Source organism: Scyliorhinus canicula, chromosome 19 (assembly GCF_902713615.1).
Source record: "Scyliorhinus canicula chromosome 19, sScyCan1.1, whole genome shotgun sequence".
NCBI lineage: Eukaryota > Metazoa > Chordata > Chondrichthyes > Carcharhiniformes > Scyliorhinidae > Scyliorhinus > Scyliorhinus canicula.
This window is the reverse complement of record NC_052164.1, coordinates 61,579,876-61,596,883: the sequence shown is the minus strand read 5'-3', so window position 1 is coordinate 61,596,883 and position 17,008 is coordinate 61,579,876. Positions and strand designations below refer to the sequence as shown.

At 49.3% G+C, this 17,008-nt stretch overlaps 1 protein-coding gene across 2 annotated transcripts in view; it reads left to right on the top strand.

Moving 5' to 3' along the window:
* Positions 1 to 11,556: 11,556 nt before the first annotated feature.
* kirrel3a (kirre like nephrin family adhesion molecule 3a) overlaps positions 11,557 to 17,008 on the top strand; it is a 991,443-nt gene continuing 985,991 nt past the window's right edge. The window contains exon 1 of one of the 2 annotated variants that reach the window (XM_038778399.1): positions 11,557 to 12,130. In XM_038778399.1, the coding sequence (XP_038634327.1) occupies positions 12,085 to 12,130 (46 nt within the window). In that variant the 5' untranslated portion in view covers positions 11,557 to 12,084. The remainder of the gene's footprint in view (positions 12,131 to 17,008) is intronic. The other variant, XM_038778398.1, reaches the window with a different exon arrangement.

Sequence of the window (17,008 nt, the reverse complement as noted above, 5' to 3'; positions counted from 1 at the left end):
CAGGCTCCATGGCAACAATGGGCAATGTTTGGAAAGACTGACCACCCATTTCTCTCCAGAAAAACGGGCAGTGCAACTGCTTGGTTCCCATTTCCTCAAGTATCCAAGAGACAGATGTGCACCTAAATGGGCTACAGCAGGCACATCTGAAAAATTTGTTGTTTGACCTATTATGGAGTTTATCTTAGGTATAACAGGGCATAGGTTGCTCTGCAATTATCTCTCCTATATGTAACGGGCTGAGGGAGGGACTGTCCGAGGCTTTACCCAAAGCATGCTGCCCACCTCCGCCCATTCTTCTGCTGGCTCACCCTTGGAGCCGCCATTTTCCCAGCTCCCGCTGCGGTCAGATGCCTGTTGTGCTCAGTGAATGCTCAGAAGCTTGGACTGCTTGTCGCGCTGTTGAGTTTCTTGAGTATTGTTGGACTGCACTTATCCAGGCGAATGGAAAATATTCCATCACACTTGCACTTTGCACACAGTGGACAGATTCTGGGGTGTCAGAAGATCTGCTTTTGTAGCCGCAGTATTTATGGGACTGGTCCAGTTGTATTTCTGGTCAATGTTTATTTTTTATTCGTTCATGGGACGTGGGCATCGCAGGCTGTCCAGCATTTAATGCCCATTCCTAATTGCCCTTGAGGGAGCAGTTAACAGTCGATCACATTGCTGTGAGTCTGGAGCCACATGTAGGCCATACGAGGTAAAGACAAAAGATTTCCTTCCCTAAAGGACATTAATGAATCAGGTGGGTTTTAACGACAATCAACAATGATATCATATTAATTATTAGACTTTTAATTCTAGATTTGTATTGAATTCAAATTTCACCATCTGCAGTGGGAGGATTTGAGGCTGGTCTCCAGAGCGTTACTCTTGGTCTCTGGTTTACTAGTCCAGTGGCAATACCGCTACGCCAGTGAGGAAGAACCTAGCAATGGTAATGTAGTTACATGTCAAGGAGAGCTGGTTAGATTGTTGGAGATGTTTATTGCCTGGCCATTTATCAGTCCAAGTCTTATTGTTCTCCAAGTCTTGTTGCTTTGGCTATGGACTGCTTCCTTTTCTCATTAGTTGCTAATGGAGCTGAACACTGTCCACCTTCTGAGCTGACGAGAAAGGAAAGGTCAATGATGAGCTTCTGAAGGTGGTTGGGCTCTGCGCACCACCCTGAGGAACCTCTGGAGCAATGTTCTGGGGAGAAGATGATAGGCCTCCAATAACCATAACCATCTTTCTCTGTATGATGTGTGACTCAAGCAGTGGAGAGGATTTTCCCTGATTGCCATTGACTCCAATTCTACTTGAATTCAGCTGGTCAGTGTTTGGTCCAAGGCCGTAATGCAGTCAGGAGTTGAGTGGCCCTGACAGAGCCCAAAGTGAATCTGTTATTGCCTGTATGTGCCACTTTATAGCACTTTTGATGACAACTTCCATTACTTTGGTGATGATTGAGAGGAGACTGATGGGCCAGTAATTGACTAGATTTGATTTGTCCTGCTTTTTGACATGCTGACAATTTGCCGATTGTGAGGTGGATGCCAGTGTTGTAGCTGTGGCTGTATTGGAACAGCTGGGCTCGTGGCACATCTAGTTCTGGAATGCAGGTCTTCAGTTCTACTGCACGTATTCAGTGCACTAAGCCACATTTTAATGTCATCAGAAATTAATCAAATTGATTGATGACTGGTTTCAAGAAGAAGCTGAGATCATCTACTCGACACTTGTCTGAAGATGAGTGCATGAGCTTCATTCTTGCTTTTAGAATCACATGGTGCACTCCACCATCATTAAAGATGGGGGACTATGTCCCCAAACCGTTGTGAAAACTGTGTTTTTTTACGCCAGGAAAACTGGTGTCAAAAGACCACAGATTCACTGCCTTGCAGGAGGCGAGAAGGCAGCTGTCATGGAGCTCACAGCTCCAGCTGCCGATATGGCCCCCTGCATCTCTGGGTCAGAGGCCACACATGCGCACGGCAGCGGCCTCCAGCGGCCACACCGTGCTCCATGGCAGACTCAGACCCCTGATCAGCTGCTCGCCTGACCCAGACCGCCCGCACAAAAGAAAACAGTCCCATTGAAGCTCTCCCCCTGCCGTCCGATCGACCCATCCCTGACATGTGGGTATAACGGACGGTGGGATGATGAGTGGTCCACGCGGTCAGGAATTCAGCTGGTCAAGGATGGAGGAGAGGGACGGACTACAGCCAATGACTGAGGCAGTGGATAATTGGCGCAGCTTAGCCCCGAGAACGCCGCTTTTCGGGGGCCAGAGAATCACGGAACCGGTGCCAGTCCTGATTTCGTGTGGGAAACTGGATTCTCCGCCCTGTCGCCGAACCCGATTTTGGCGTAGGGGTGTGAAGAATCCAGCCTGGGATGTTTGAAGACCCTCCTCCTACCATTGGTTATTAATTGTCCACCGCCATTCATCCAATGTTTAGAATTACATTCATGATGTTGGTTGCACTCTGTCTACCGTTTGCTGCTTCTGCTCTTTGGCATGCGAATAGTCCTGTGTTGCAGCTTCACCAGATTGACACCTATTTTTATGTATGATTGCTGCAGCTTCTGGCATATTCTCCTGCACTCTTCACTGAACCAGAATTGAAACTCTGGTTTGATGGTAATTAGTGAGGGGTATGCTGGACCATGTGGTTACAGATTGTGATGGAATACAATTATGCTGCTGCTAATTGTTCACATTACCTCAATGGATGGCCAGTTTTGAGCTGCTAGAACTGTTCTGAGTCTATCCCACTTAACATTGTGTTAGTGCCACACAACACCTTCATCATCAAGGGGTGGTGGCATTGTAGCACAGTCATTAGCACTGCTGGTATACAGCGCCGGGGACCCGAGTTCAATTATGGCTTGGGGGACTGTCTGTGTGGAGTTTGTATATTCTCCCCGTGTCTGCATGGGTTTCCTCCGGGTGCTCCGATTTCCTACCACAGTCCAATGATGTGCAGATTAGGGGGATTGACCATGCCAAATTGTCCCTTATCATCCAAGGATGTGCAGGTTAGGTAGATTGGCCATGATCAACGTGTGAGATTATAGGGATAGGGCAGGGGAGTGGGCCTAAGCATAATGTTCTCGGAGGGTCAGTGTAGACTCAACAGGCCGAATAATCTCCTCATGCACAGTAGGGAATCTATGATTCCAGCATGATCCAGGGTGTTCTCAGCTGCACTTCTCTTTCGTAATGGTTGTATGCTGATTAACCCTACCAGTACTGTCATTGATAAATGGGGGATCAGATGGCAGCACGGTAGCATTGTGGATAGCACAATCGCTTCACAGCTCCAGGGTCCCAGGTTCGATTCCGGCTTGGGTCACTGTCTGTGCGGAGTCAACACATCCTCCCCGTGTGTGCGTGGATTTCCTCCGGGTGCTCTGGTTTCCTCCCACAGTCCAAAGATATGCAGGTTAGGTGGATTGGCCATGATAAATTGCCCTTAGTGTCCAAAATTGCCCTTAGTGTTGGGTGGGGTTACTGGGTTATGGGGATAGGGTGGAGGTGTTAACCTTGGGTAGGGTGCTCTTTCCAGGAGCCGGTGCAGACTCGATGGGCCTAATGGCCTCCTTCTGCACTGTAAATTCTATGTAATGTGTCTATGTAATGAGGAGCAATTACACAGTTGTCTGGGTACAATGTGCCTTTTTCATGTATGGTACCAGGTTGATTCTGGATGCTCCATCCTGTTTTATTCTAATTAGATATTTTCTACAGTGGTTTCATACAACGGAGTGGTTTGCTCAGCCATTCCTATTTCAGATAAAGTCAACCACGTTGCTATGATTCTGTAACCACATGTAGATCTGAGCAGGTAAGGAAGACTAATGTCCTTTTAGGAAAGAAATCTCTGAACCAAATGCATGATAGGTACATGGATAAGGTTAAGTTGATTTTTCCCCTTCATTAGTTTTCTTGTTACTTATCACAGGCCCAGTTTAGTAGGTGCTCCCTTCAGGGCTCGGCCAATTTGGTCAGTCATCATACTGCCTAGCTAGTCTTGGTGATTGAAGTCCCTCACCCTTGTTACCCTCAGTGTTTCTTCCAAATGTTGTTTATAATGGGGTACTGATTCAATGGGGTGTGGGTTGGGGATCAGGGGCAGCAGTGGATGGTAATCAAGGCTCATCTGGTCCCAGAGAGTCAACTTGAAGACTCCCACAGTCAACCCTTTTGTCTGTATCAATGCAGCAATGGAACAGACCAGACCATACAGGCCACACTCAGGGATTTTTTTAATTGGTTCATGGGATGTAAGTATCGCTGGCTGGGCATGCCTGAAGGAAGACAGATTTCTTTAACAAAAAGATTTTCCTGCACAAAATGTGTTTTATGACCATCAATAGTTTCATTGTCACCATTCTGATATTAACTTTTTAATTCTGGTTTTATTTACTTATTACTCATTTTCCGGGATGTGGGCATTGCTGGCTATGCCAGCATTTATTGCCCGTCTCTAATTTCCCATGAGAAGGTGGCAGTGAGTTACCTTCTTCAACTGTGATAGTCCCTGTGGTGTAGGCACATCCACAGTGCTGTTAGGAAGGGAGTTCCTGAATTTTGACCAAGAGGCAGTGAAGGAATGACGATATATTTCCAAGTTAGGATGGTGAGTGACGTGGAAGGGAACCTCCAGGTGGTAGTGTTTCCATGTATCTGCTGCTCTTGTCTGTCTAGATAGTAGTGCTTGTGGGTTTGGAAGGTGGTGCATAAGGAGTCTTGGTGAGTTCCTGCCGTGCATCTTAAAGATGGTAAACATTGCTCGAAGGCAGTGAATGTTTGTGGAAGGGGTGCTTTGTCGTGTGTAGTGTTGAGTATCATATTGGAGCTGCACTCATCCAGGCAAGTGGAAACTGTTCTATCACCCTTCTGACTTGTTGATGGTGGACAGGCTTTGGGGATTCAGGGGTTGAGTTACTCGCTGCAGGATGCCCAGTCTCGGACCTACTCTTGTAGCCAAAGTATTCTTATGTTCAGTTCAGTTTCTGGTCAATGGTAACGCCCAGGATGTTGGGGGGGATTCAGCGATGGTAATACCACTGAATGTAAAGGGATGATGGTCCGATTCCCTCTTGTTGGAGATGGTCATTGCCTGGCACTTGTGTAGCGGGAATCTAAATTTCCGAGTTGCTATGGTGGGTTTTGAATTTGAATCATTTGTCCAGCCACCTGGATGACCAGTCCAGAAACCTTATTTTAGACCTTACAGGACTTTCTGGGCAAGAAAGGAGCTTTCATAACATAGCCAAACATGTTCAGTGTCAACTTACAAATCCTTCGAACATGCTGCAATGGTTGGCAGTAAGAGCGGAGGAGATTCCTGATCAGCAATGTGATGGAAGGAAAATTGGAGCCTCCACAATCACTGTCTGTGGCTCCAGACTACAACATCCTTGGAAAGGTGCACGTTGCCATCGCAACTGGGACTCTGAATGAACTATAACATGGCGACTTTGTTTTACTGGGGTGGGGGTGTGTGCTCAGGTCATGAAAGGTGCTATATAGATTCAAGTTATTTCTTTCTTTTGGCGCAGTGGGTCAGGAGCACAGATTATATGTGCAAGAGCTGGAGTGTAGATTGAATCCACAATCTTCTTCCCTCGAGATGACAGTGCCAAGCGACTGAGCCAAGTTGACATTTACATGTTATTTATATTAATGAGCGATTAAAAATTGACCTGATTTCCAGCATGAGAATGGCATCGGTATGATGAAAAGGGAATAATAATAATAATCTTTATTGTCACAAGTAGGCTTATATTAACACTGCAATGAGGTTACTGTAAAAAGCCCCTAGTTGCCACATTCTGGCGCCTGTTCGGGTACACGGAGGGAGAATTCAGAATGCCTAATTCACCTAACAAACACATCTTTCAGGGTTTGTGGGAGGAAACCAGAGCATCCAGAGGAAACCCACACTGACACGGGGAGAATGTGCAAACTCTGAATGGACAGTGACCCAAGTGGGCGCAATGGGAGGGCACAGAAAGCAGGCACAGGTTCTGAGGAAAATGGCAAAGTAACGTTTTGAGGGAGCAGCTCTCAGCTGGGTTCTGCTTACCAAATTGATGTGAAATGTTAAAAAGAGGGATGGATGCAGGTTCAATCATAACTTCCAAAAGGGTACATATGTGGAAGGGAAAGACTTGCTGGGGAAAGGAACACAGTATGACACTAATTGAATAGTCCTTTCAAGATCTTGCAGTGTAATAATGGACTGAATGTCCCTTTCTCTGACTCCATACTTCCCAGATGGTGACCAGCCTCCTGTCAATCTTTTGTACTTTTGGATGTTGGGGGTCTTCTGGGCGGTACGGACATTAACTGAAGTTGAAGTAAATGGCTCAGGTGATTATTTTAGCAGAAAGCTTTATCCACCAACTTATCAGGCAACAGGATTTCAGAAACACAGTACGGATTTGTATGCAGTTATTCCATAGGCTAGTTTCAAAGTCACTGGGTTCACAAAATTCTATCAGGGAATTTACCTCCGATCTTGCTGAGCCAGTCAACCTTTTCCACAAAACAATGATAATCTTTCTGTTGGTCATGCACTAATCAAGGCAGAACAGTTTTAAAGCTCTGAGACACATTAGACTGGCAGGCCCAACACCTCCTGAGCCATCTAATGCCACATTCCTCCTCCCCAGGCATCTCCAATCTGAAAATTGAAAAATTGAAAATCGCTTATTGTCACGAGTAGGCTTCAGTGAAGTTACTGTGAAAAGCCCCTAGTCGCCACATTCCGGCGCCTGTCCAGGGAGGCTGGTACGGGAATCTAGAGACAATCTGTTCCGACAGGACTAAACAGTTCTCATTCCATTAAGCTGATTATTGCTCCCTGCTTTACAAGTTCAGTAACATTGGAGCCATTTTGAATTACAATACAAATGCAGAGGGCATGACGCCATATCCCAAAAGTTCCCTAAAGGTTATGGGAAGGGTCGCATAGTTGGAATGAGGTTCTACCACAATTCCTGGCCAATGGAAGGTTACTTAATGAAATAGAGACAAACTTGCAAATTGATTGACAGATTGTAGCCAAACTGCAAGAGTGAAGTATGCTGCACTAAAAGCAGTTTGCCTCATACAGTTGGACAAAACAATGACTAATGGTCAATGCATTTGATCCATCCTGTAAATCAAATAAAATTGATATCAATATGGAAAATACGTGATCAGGTCCAGAGATCGAAACAGGTGGCAGTAGTGACATCTAGTGGAAAAATAACTGGATTATTAATTTAATCAGGAATTCAGACTGTAAACTCATTTTACTCGCTGATAATTATCCCCCTCTGATTTGCACCAAGCCTTTCCATGAGAATTTTATCCAGCTGATCTTGGTGATCAGCCGGCAATGCACACTGTGGATCACTTTGGCTGCAACGAGCAGGCGAGTGTCTGACTGTTGAGCTTTCACAGACCTCAGCTGGCCCCACTCGTTGATATATCGAACTCAAAATTGAAACGCTCGGATCAGGCTGATGTCCTTGTACGTCAGTCAACAACACTTCCTGCACACTGGGTTGTCTGAGCTGGGGAAGCTGTTTTTTTCAGTCAAGGGTGCGAGCGGCTATTTTCACACTGGGTTGATCGAGCTTTCTGGTGGGCAAGGCTGCGGTGCATGTAAATACAAAGCGTGATTGACTTACCAATTTTGCCTGATTTATGTACAATCCGTATGGTTCACAACATTGGTCATGCACCTGCAAGCTATTCTGTACACACAAATTCAGTGTTTCAGATTAACATGAAGCACCTTATTCCCCGTGACTGCGGCTCAGGTTAACTCTGCCCCAGCTCTGAGTTGCGCTCACTCTGTTTTCCTGGATTCAGGCTCGATTCTTTTTGCAGTTTTTGGCTCTACGTTTGGGCTGAGTTGATCACTGCTTTCTTGGGTTTAAATCCAGTTTGAAGTGCTTCTCTGGACTGGACTTGAGTTTCTCTGCGCGAGGTATGAATTTGCTTCGCTGAAATTCCCGGAGCACGTTATATTAAATGGCTGTGATCCTGGACACGTGTTGTTAAGATGCATGTCTGACTGGATGTATGGGATATGGATGGGGTGCTAGATGGATGGATGGGATACTGGAGGTCTGGGATACTGCATGTATTGGATGTTGAATGTATGGGGTACTGGATACATGGGATTGGATGTACTGGATGGATGGGATATTGGGTATATGGAAAGCTGGATAGATGTATGGGATACTGGATGTATGGGATACTGGAGGTATGGGATGCGAGTTTTGTGGGATGTTGAATGTGTGGGATGCTGGATGTGTGGGACGTTGGGTGCATGGGAAGCTGGATAGATGTATGGGATACTGGATGTATGGGATACTGGAGGTATGGGATGTGAGTTTTATGGGATGTTCGATGTGTGGGATGCTGGATGCGTGGAATATTGGATGTATGAATGGGATTGTGAATGTGGGGGATACTGGATGTATGGGATACTGGATATACAGAATGTTGGATGTACAGGATGCTGGATGTATGGGATGATGAGTGTGTGGAAAGCTGGATAGATGTATGGGATACTGAATGCATGGGATGCTGAGTGGATGTATGGGACACCAGATGTACGGGATACTGGTTGGATGGCTGGGATACTGCATGTATGGGTTGTTGGATGTACGGGATGCTGGATGTGTGAGAAGTTGGATGGATGGATGGAATACCGGATGTATGGAATATTAGATGGATGTATGGGATACTGGATGGATGGGATGCTGGATAGCTGGATGGGATGATGACTGTATGAGATGCTATATGGATGGATGGGATGTTGGATGGATGGGATACTGGGTGTAAGGAGTGTTGGATGTATGGGACGTTGGAGAGATGTATAGGATGCTGGATGAATGTATGGGATGTTTGATGTATGGGATGTTGGACATTTGGGAGTTTGGATATTTGGTGTGCTGGATGGATGTATAAGATACTGAATGAATGGGATGCTGAATGTATGAGATGTTGGATATTTGGAATGCTGAATGGATGTATGGAGTGCTGGGTGTAAGGGATGTTGGATGTATAGGATGCTGGATGTGTGGGATACTGGATGTATGTATGGGATTCTGAATGTGTGGGATACTGGGTGTATGGGATACTGGATACATGGAATTGGATGTACAAGATGTTGGATGTATGGTATGTTGTGTGTATGGAAAACTGGATAGATGTATGGGATACTGGATGTATGGGATACTGGATGTATGGGATACTGGATGTCTGAGGTACTGGATGGATGTATAGGATGTTGAATGTATGGGATGCTGAATGTATGAGATGTTGGATATTTGGAATGCTGAATTTATGTATGGAATGCAGGGTGTGTGGGATACTAGATATTTGGGATGCTGGGTGTATGGAGCGCTGGATGAATGTTTGGAATGTTGGATGTATGGGATTCGGGCTGGATGTATGGTATGTTGGATGAATATATGGGATGCTGGATATATGGATTGGGAGTCTGGAGGCCGAAACCTTGTACCTTAGGCTGGCTAGCTTGTTTATTTGACACAATGTGTCAGTGGCCTCTTTCTGTGCCGTGAACATCCTCTGATTTTATGCTTGCATTTTGTATTGCCTGGGATATTTGTATATTTAGGATGGAATATGTGAGGTTGAGGGGGTGGGGAGGAGTTGAGTTGTCTTGTCATGGTCAGGACGTTTGAGATTGCTCAGTTCTGGCCATGTCCAGTTAGGCAGCTCTGGGTGATAGTCCAGTGCTGAGGATTTGAGCTTTGATAGGTTTGGGGTTTTTAAGGTTGGATTTGCAAACACAGATCATGGAGAAATACATGGATGTGAGGAAAAGATTTTTCACCCAGTGGGCGGTGGGAATCTGGAACTCACTGCCTGACAGGGTGGTGGAGGCAGAGACCCTCATAACATTTGAAAGATATTGAGATGTTCACATGCGATGGCAAGGCACACATGGCTATGGGCCAGGTGCTGGAAAATAGGATTAAAATAGTTTCTGACCCATGTGGACGCAATGGGCTGTAGGGCCTTTTCTACGCTGTTATCCTTTATGAATCTACAACACTTAGAACAAAAAAATGTACAGCACAGGAACAGGCCCTTCAGCCCTCCAAGCCTCCGCCGACCATGCTGCCCCTCTAAACTAAAATGTTCTACACTTCCAGAGTTTGTATCCCTCTATTCCCATCCAATTCATGTATTTGTCAAGATGCCCCTTAAATGTTACTATCGTTCCTGCTTCCACCATCTCCTCAAGCAGTGAGTTCCAGGCACCCACTACCCTCTGTATAAAAAACTTGCCTCGTACATCTCCTCTAAACCATGCCCCTCGCACCTTAGACCTATGCCCCCTCTACCCTGGAAAAAATTCTCTGACTACCCCCTCTGTCTATGCCCTTCATAATTTTGTACACCTCTATCAGGTCGCCCCTCAACCTCCCTTGTTCCAGTGAGAACAAACCGAGTTTATTCAACTTCTCCTCATAGCTAATGCCCTCCATACCAGGCAACATCCTGGTAAATCTCTTCTGCACCATCTCTAAAGCCTCTACATCCTTCTGGTAGTGTGGCGACCAGAATTGACACTATACTCCAAGTGTGGCCTAACTAAGCTTCTATACAGCTGCAACAATGGCTTGCCACTTTTTATACTCAATGCCCCAGCCAATGAAGGCAAGCATGCTGTATGCCTTCTTGATCATAGATCATAGATCATAGAATTTACAGTGCAGAAGGAGGCCATTCGGCCCATCGAGTCTGCACCGGCTCCTGGAAAGAGCACCCTACCCAAGGTTAACACCTCCACCCTATTCCCATAACCCAGTAACCCCACCCAACACTAAGGGCAATTTTTGGACACTAAGGGCAATTTATCATGGCCAATCCACCTAACCTGCACATCTTTGGACTGTGGGAGGAAACCGGAGCACCCGGAGGAAACCCACGCACACACGGGGAGGATGTGCAGACTCCGCACAGACAGTGACCCAAGCCAGAATCGAACCTGGGACCCTGGAGCTGTTAAGCGATTGTGCTATCCACAATGCTACCGTGCTGCCCCAAACTAACTTGACTACCTTCTCCACCTGTGTTGCCCCTTTTAGTGACCTGAGGACCTGGGTAGACATATTGGGCTGGATCCTCCATCAGCAGGATCTTCCGTTTCTCCAGCAGCGCACTCACTCCCGCGGATTTCCCGATGACGTGGGTATGCCCACAATGGGAAACCTCACTGGCCGGCTGCCGGGATGGAGGATCCCGCTGCCAGGGAGCACGCCGCACCCGCAAATGGGTGCGGCAGGATGGAGAAACCCGCCCATTGGATTTGACGAAGAGTCACCAAGACTCGGGACGTTAGGTCCCTTCCCTCTCCACAGATGCTGGTGGACCTGTTGAGATTGTCCAGTATTTTCTGTTTTTGCTTCCGATTCCAGCATCCGCAGTAATTTGCTTTTATTTTAGGTTTTATTTAGTTTGCTGCTGTAATGGGCATGTGTGTTGAGTTACCCTTGGTGGTGGGCTTAAGATGCTCAGTGTTGAGCTTATTCGGGTGAGTGAGCTCGACTCCCTGGTACTAGTTCTGGCGTGTGTGTGTGTGTGTGTGCTTTACCCTGGGGTTCAGTGAATTGTATGTTGCCCTATGTTAGATTAATTCGGTGATCTTGCCAGTTGGGATTGTTCCCCCGTGTTGGATCGGGCGAGGGGCTACAGGATTGCCACTGTGCCTGGTGTGTTGTGTAACGCTATGGGTGGAGTGTGGGTGACTGTCCTGCTGTCGGATGCTTAGTGCCTCTGGTTTGAGCGAATGTGCGCTTTGGGGGAAGAGCTCTTGCTGCTGTGGGCGGAGTTGCTGCTGCTGGGAGCGCTGGATCTGAATGACTCTTGACTTGAGGAGATGTTGAACGGCGGCAACATCGGAGACAGGCGCAGGACAGCGGCGAGTGAGCAGTAACCAGAGACGAGCAAACCCAGACACTCCGAAGAGAGCGAAGGGAACGCTCGGGCAGTCCAGCCCAGACAGCTCTCTGCAAAGATCAGCGAAGCGAGGACACTCTGCAGCCCCGGGAATGAGCCCCGTCCTCCCACTGTTAATCGCCCTGCTCCTCCGGGGAGGTAAGAGTCTGGGATTTGATTTAATATTTTCTATTTGTGCTCAAATATGTTCGTTGCAATGCCGTTTGCTGCTGTTATTAGCGAGGTTTGCTTTTGCTGGGGTTGATGTGAGTGGGGACTGGGGGGGGGGGGGGGGGGGGGGGGGGGGGGGTCTTGTTGTGGACAATGTCCTGTTGCCCAACATGTCGGGGGGCTCTTGTTATGGTGCCTGGGTGGATGGGTATTTTGGGGAGAAAGTGTGAGTTCATATGTTGCCAAAACATCTGCCCACAGGTAGGGTATTAACCTCACATTGTCCCACGGGTACGGTATTAACCTTACATTGTCCCAAAGGTAGAGTATTAACCTTACATTGTCCCACAGGTAGGGTATTAACCTTACATTGTCCCCAGAAGTAGGGTATTAATTTTACATTGTGTTCCCACGAATAGGGTATTAATCTCACATTGAGTCCCCACAGGAAATATATTAATCTCACATTGAGTCCCCACAGGAAAGGTATTAATCTCACATTATGTTCCCACAGGTAGGATATTTACCTTACATTGTCCCACAGGTAGGGTATTAATCTCGCATTGTGTCCCCACAGGTAAGACATTCACCTCACATTTTCCCCACAGGTAAGGTATAAACCTCACATTGTGCCCATAGGAAGGGCACTAACGTCACATTGTCCCCACAGGTAGGGTATTAATCTCACATTTTGTTCCCACAGGTAATATATTAACCTCACATTTTCCCCACAGATAAGGTATAAACCCCACATTGTGCCCATAGGAAGAGCACTATTTTTCACATTGTCCCCACAGGTCGGGCATTGACCTCACATTATGCCCACAGGTAGGGTATTAACCTCACATTGTCCCCACAGGTCGGGCATTAACCTCACATTGTGCCCACAGGTAGGGTATTAACCTCACATTATCCCCACAGGTAGGGTATTAATCTCACATTATCCCCACAGGTAGTGTATTAACCTTACATTGTGCCCACAGGTAGGGTATTAATTTCACATTGTGCACACAGTTGGATATTAACCTTACATTGTGCCCACAGGTAGGGTATTGACTTCACAATGTGCCCACAGATAGGGTATTAACCTCACATTGTGTCCACAGGTAGGGTATTAACCTCACACTGTGTCCACAGGTAGGGTATTGACTTCACAATGTGCCCACAGGTAGGGTATTGACTTCACAATGTGCCCACAGATAGGGTATTAACCTCACATTGTGTCCACAGGTAGGGTATTAACCTCACATTGTGTCCACAGGTAGGGTATTAATCTCACATTGTGCACACAGCTGGATATCAACCTCACATTGTGACTCCGGGTAGTGTATTAACCTTTCAGGTAGGGTATTGCTCTGTATGTGCCCACCAAACTGGCATTACCATCTGAATCAGGTAGGGTATTGCTCTGTATGTGCCCACCAAACTGGCATTACCCTCTGAATCTGCCCCCAATGCCCTGGTGACTGCCCAGAATCAGTGAGCAGGGCCTGGGAATGGAATCCAGGGTCTGGGAATGATCTCTGAGGTCTGAAAATGGGATCCAGGGTCTGAGAATAATCTCGGGAGTCTGGTAATGGGATCCAGATTCTGGGAATAATATCCGGGGACTGGAAATAATCGCCGGTATCTGGGAATGATAATCGGGGTCTGGGAGTGACCACGGCGTCGGCGAACGATCTCGAGGGTGTGGGAATCAGATGCGAGGTCTGGGAATAATCTCCGGGGTCTGGGAATGGGATCGATGGTCTGTTTATCTGCTCAGACTTTCAGCTCGCTCCTTACCAAGGAAGTTTCCTGTTGCGGCTCACTCTTTGGGATGGGAACTGAGGCGGACGGTAAAAGCTGACACTGGAAAGCTTTCACTGGAAAAACTTTCACTGGAAAAGCTGTCACTGTGCAGGGTGAGAAAAAGGAGACTAAATGAAATGGCGAGGAGCCGCGGAGTTGGGCTGTGATTTGTGTTGGCGGCCCCTCAGGGCGATTGATGAGAACAGCGAGCGAGCGAGAGAGAGAGACAGAGCTCAGTGTACCGGGGGAGATTCCACACCTTCCTCTCAAATCCACTCACTACCTCTGGACCAATCCCCAACAGCGGGAACACCAGCAATTCATCAGAGAATTAGCGACACTGAGATCAATGGACAATGTTTGGAAACTGACTAATTATTGTCTGTTTCTCACACTCGGCGCGTTTCGCTGTTCTTCAAGCAGCAAAATTCAAGCGTGAAGCGGGAGGTGAATATTCCACCGCGCGGGAGATCAGAGCGGCACTGGGACAGAGACAGGGCGGCGTTCACTGCTCCCAGGTCCTCAGCTCAGCTTCAGTGTGACTCCACCATCCTACCAACCGAGTAGCAGTCCCGCCCCCGTCCCCGTCCCCACACACACACACTTCCACCCCCCACCACACACACACTTCCACCCCCCACCGCACACACACTCTCCCCCCCACACACACACACTCTCCCCCCCCACACACACACACTTCCACCCCCCCCCCACACACACACACACTTCCTACCCCCACCACACACACACACTCTCCCCCCCCACACACACACACACACTCTCCCCCCCCACACACACTCTCCCCCCACACACACACTCTCCCCCCCCACACACACACTCTCCCCCCACACACACACACACTCTCCCCCCCACACACACACACTCACCCCCCTATACACACACTCTCCCCCCACACAAACTCACCACCCCCACACACACACTCTCCCCCCCCCCCCCACACACACACACACTTCCACCCCCCACCACACACACACTCTCCCCCCCACACACACACAAACTCACCCCCCCCACACACACACTCTCCCCCCACACACACACACACTCACCCCCCCCACACACACACTCTCCCCCCACACACACACACACTCTCCCCCCCACACACACACACTCACCCCCTATACACACACTCTCCCCCCACACAAACTCACCACCCCCCACACACACACTCCCCCCCCACACACACACACACTCCCCCCCACACACACACGCTCCCCCCCCACACACACACTCTCCCCCCCACACACACACACACTCACCACCCCCACACACACACACACCCCACACACACACTCCCCCCCACACACACACACACTCCCCCCCCCACACACACACTCTCCCCCACACAAACTCACCACCCCCCACACAAACTCACCACCCCCCCCCCCCACACACTCTCCCCCACACACATTAACATTCGATCCCACACACACTCTCCCCCACACACACACTCTCCCCCACACTAATTAACATTTTATCCCACACACGCGCTCCCCCCCCACACACACACACACTCACCAACCCCCCCCCCCCACACACACTCTCCCCCCCACACACTCTCCCCCCACACATACACTCTCCCCCCACACACACTGGCCCCTCCCACAAACACACACTCCCCATCACACACTCTCACCACCCCACACACACACTCTCTCCCACACACACCCCCACACACACACACTCCCCCACACACACACTCCCCCCACACACTCTCACCCCACACACACACTCTCGCCCATACACACATTCCTCACCCCTCACACACCCTCTCCCCCCACACACACTGCCCCCTCCCACACACACACACACTCTCCCCACATGCATACACTGCCCCCCATCACACTCTTCCACCCACACACACACTCTCTCCCACACACACCCCCACACACACACACACTTCCCCACACACACACTCTCCCCGATACCACACACCCCCACACACACACTCTCCCCCCACACACACACTCTTCCCGACACACGCTCCCCCCACACACACACTCCCCCCCCACACACACACACACCCACACACACACTCTCCTCCGACACACACACTCCCCCCACACACACACTCTCCCCGACACACACACTCCCCCACACACATACTCCCCCACCCCACACACATTCTCCCATCCCCACACACACAATCCACTCACACACATTCTCACCCCCCCACACACAATCTCCCTTTCCCCCCAGCCCACACAAACTCTTCCCCCCACCCCCCACACACTCACCACCCCCACCCCACACACTCTCCCCCCACCCCACACACTCTCCACCCCTCCACACACACTGCCGCCCCTCACACACACAATCCCTCCACCCACACACACACTTACCTTCCACACACACTCTGCCCCCCACACACACTGCCCCCCCAAACACACACATGCTCCCCCCACATACACACACTCTGCCCCCACACACACTCCCCCCTCCCATACACACACACTCCCCCGCCACACAAACTCTCCCCCACACACACACACTGCCCCCACACACACAATCTCCCCCCACACACACTCTCCCCACACACACTCTCCCCCACACACAAACCCTCCAACCACACACACACTCTCCCTCCACACACACTCTGCCCCCCACACACACACTGTCCCCCAAACACACACACACACACACTCCCCCCCACACACACACACTCTCCCCCACACACACTCCCCCTCCCATATACACACACTCCCCGCCACACACACTCTCCCCCACACACACACACTCCCCCACACACACAACCTCCCCCACACACACTCCCCCCACACACACACTCTCCTCCACACACACACACTCTCCCCCCACACACACTCTCCCCCCCACACACACACTCCCCCCACACACACAATCTCCCCCCACACCCACACTCTCCCCCCACACACACTCTCCCTCCACACACACACACACACTCCCCCCGCCCCACACACTATCCCTCTCCCCCTCACCCCACACACTCTACCTCTCCCCCCACCCCACACTCTCCCTCTCCCCCATCCCACACACACTATCCCCCCACCCCACACACGCTTCCTCTCCCCCCCACCC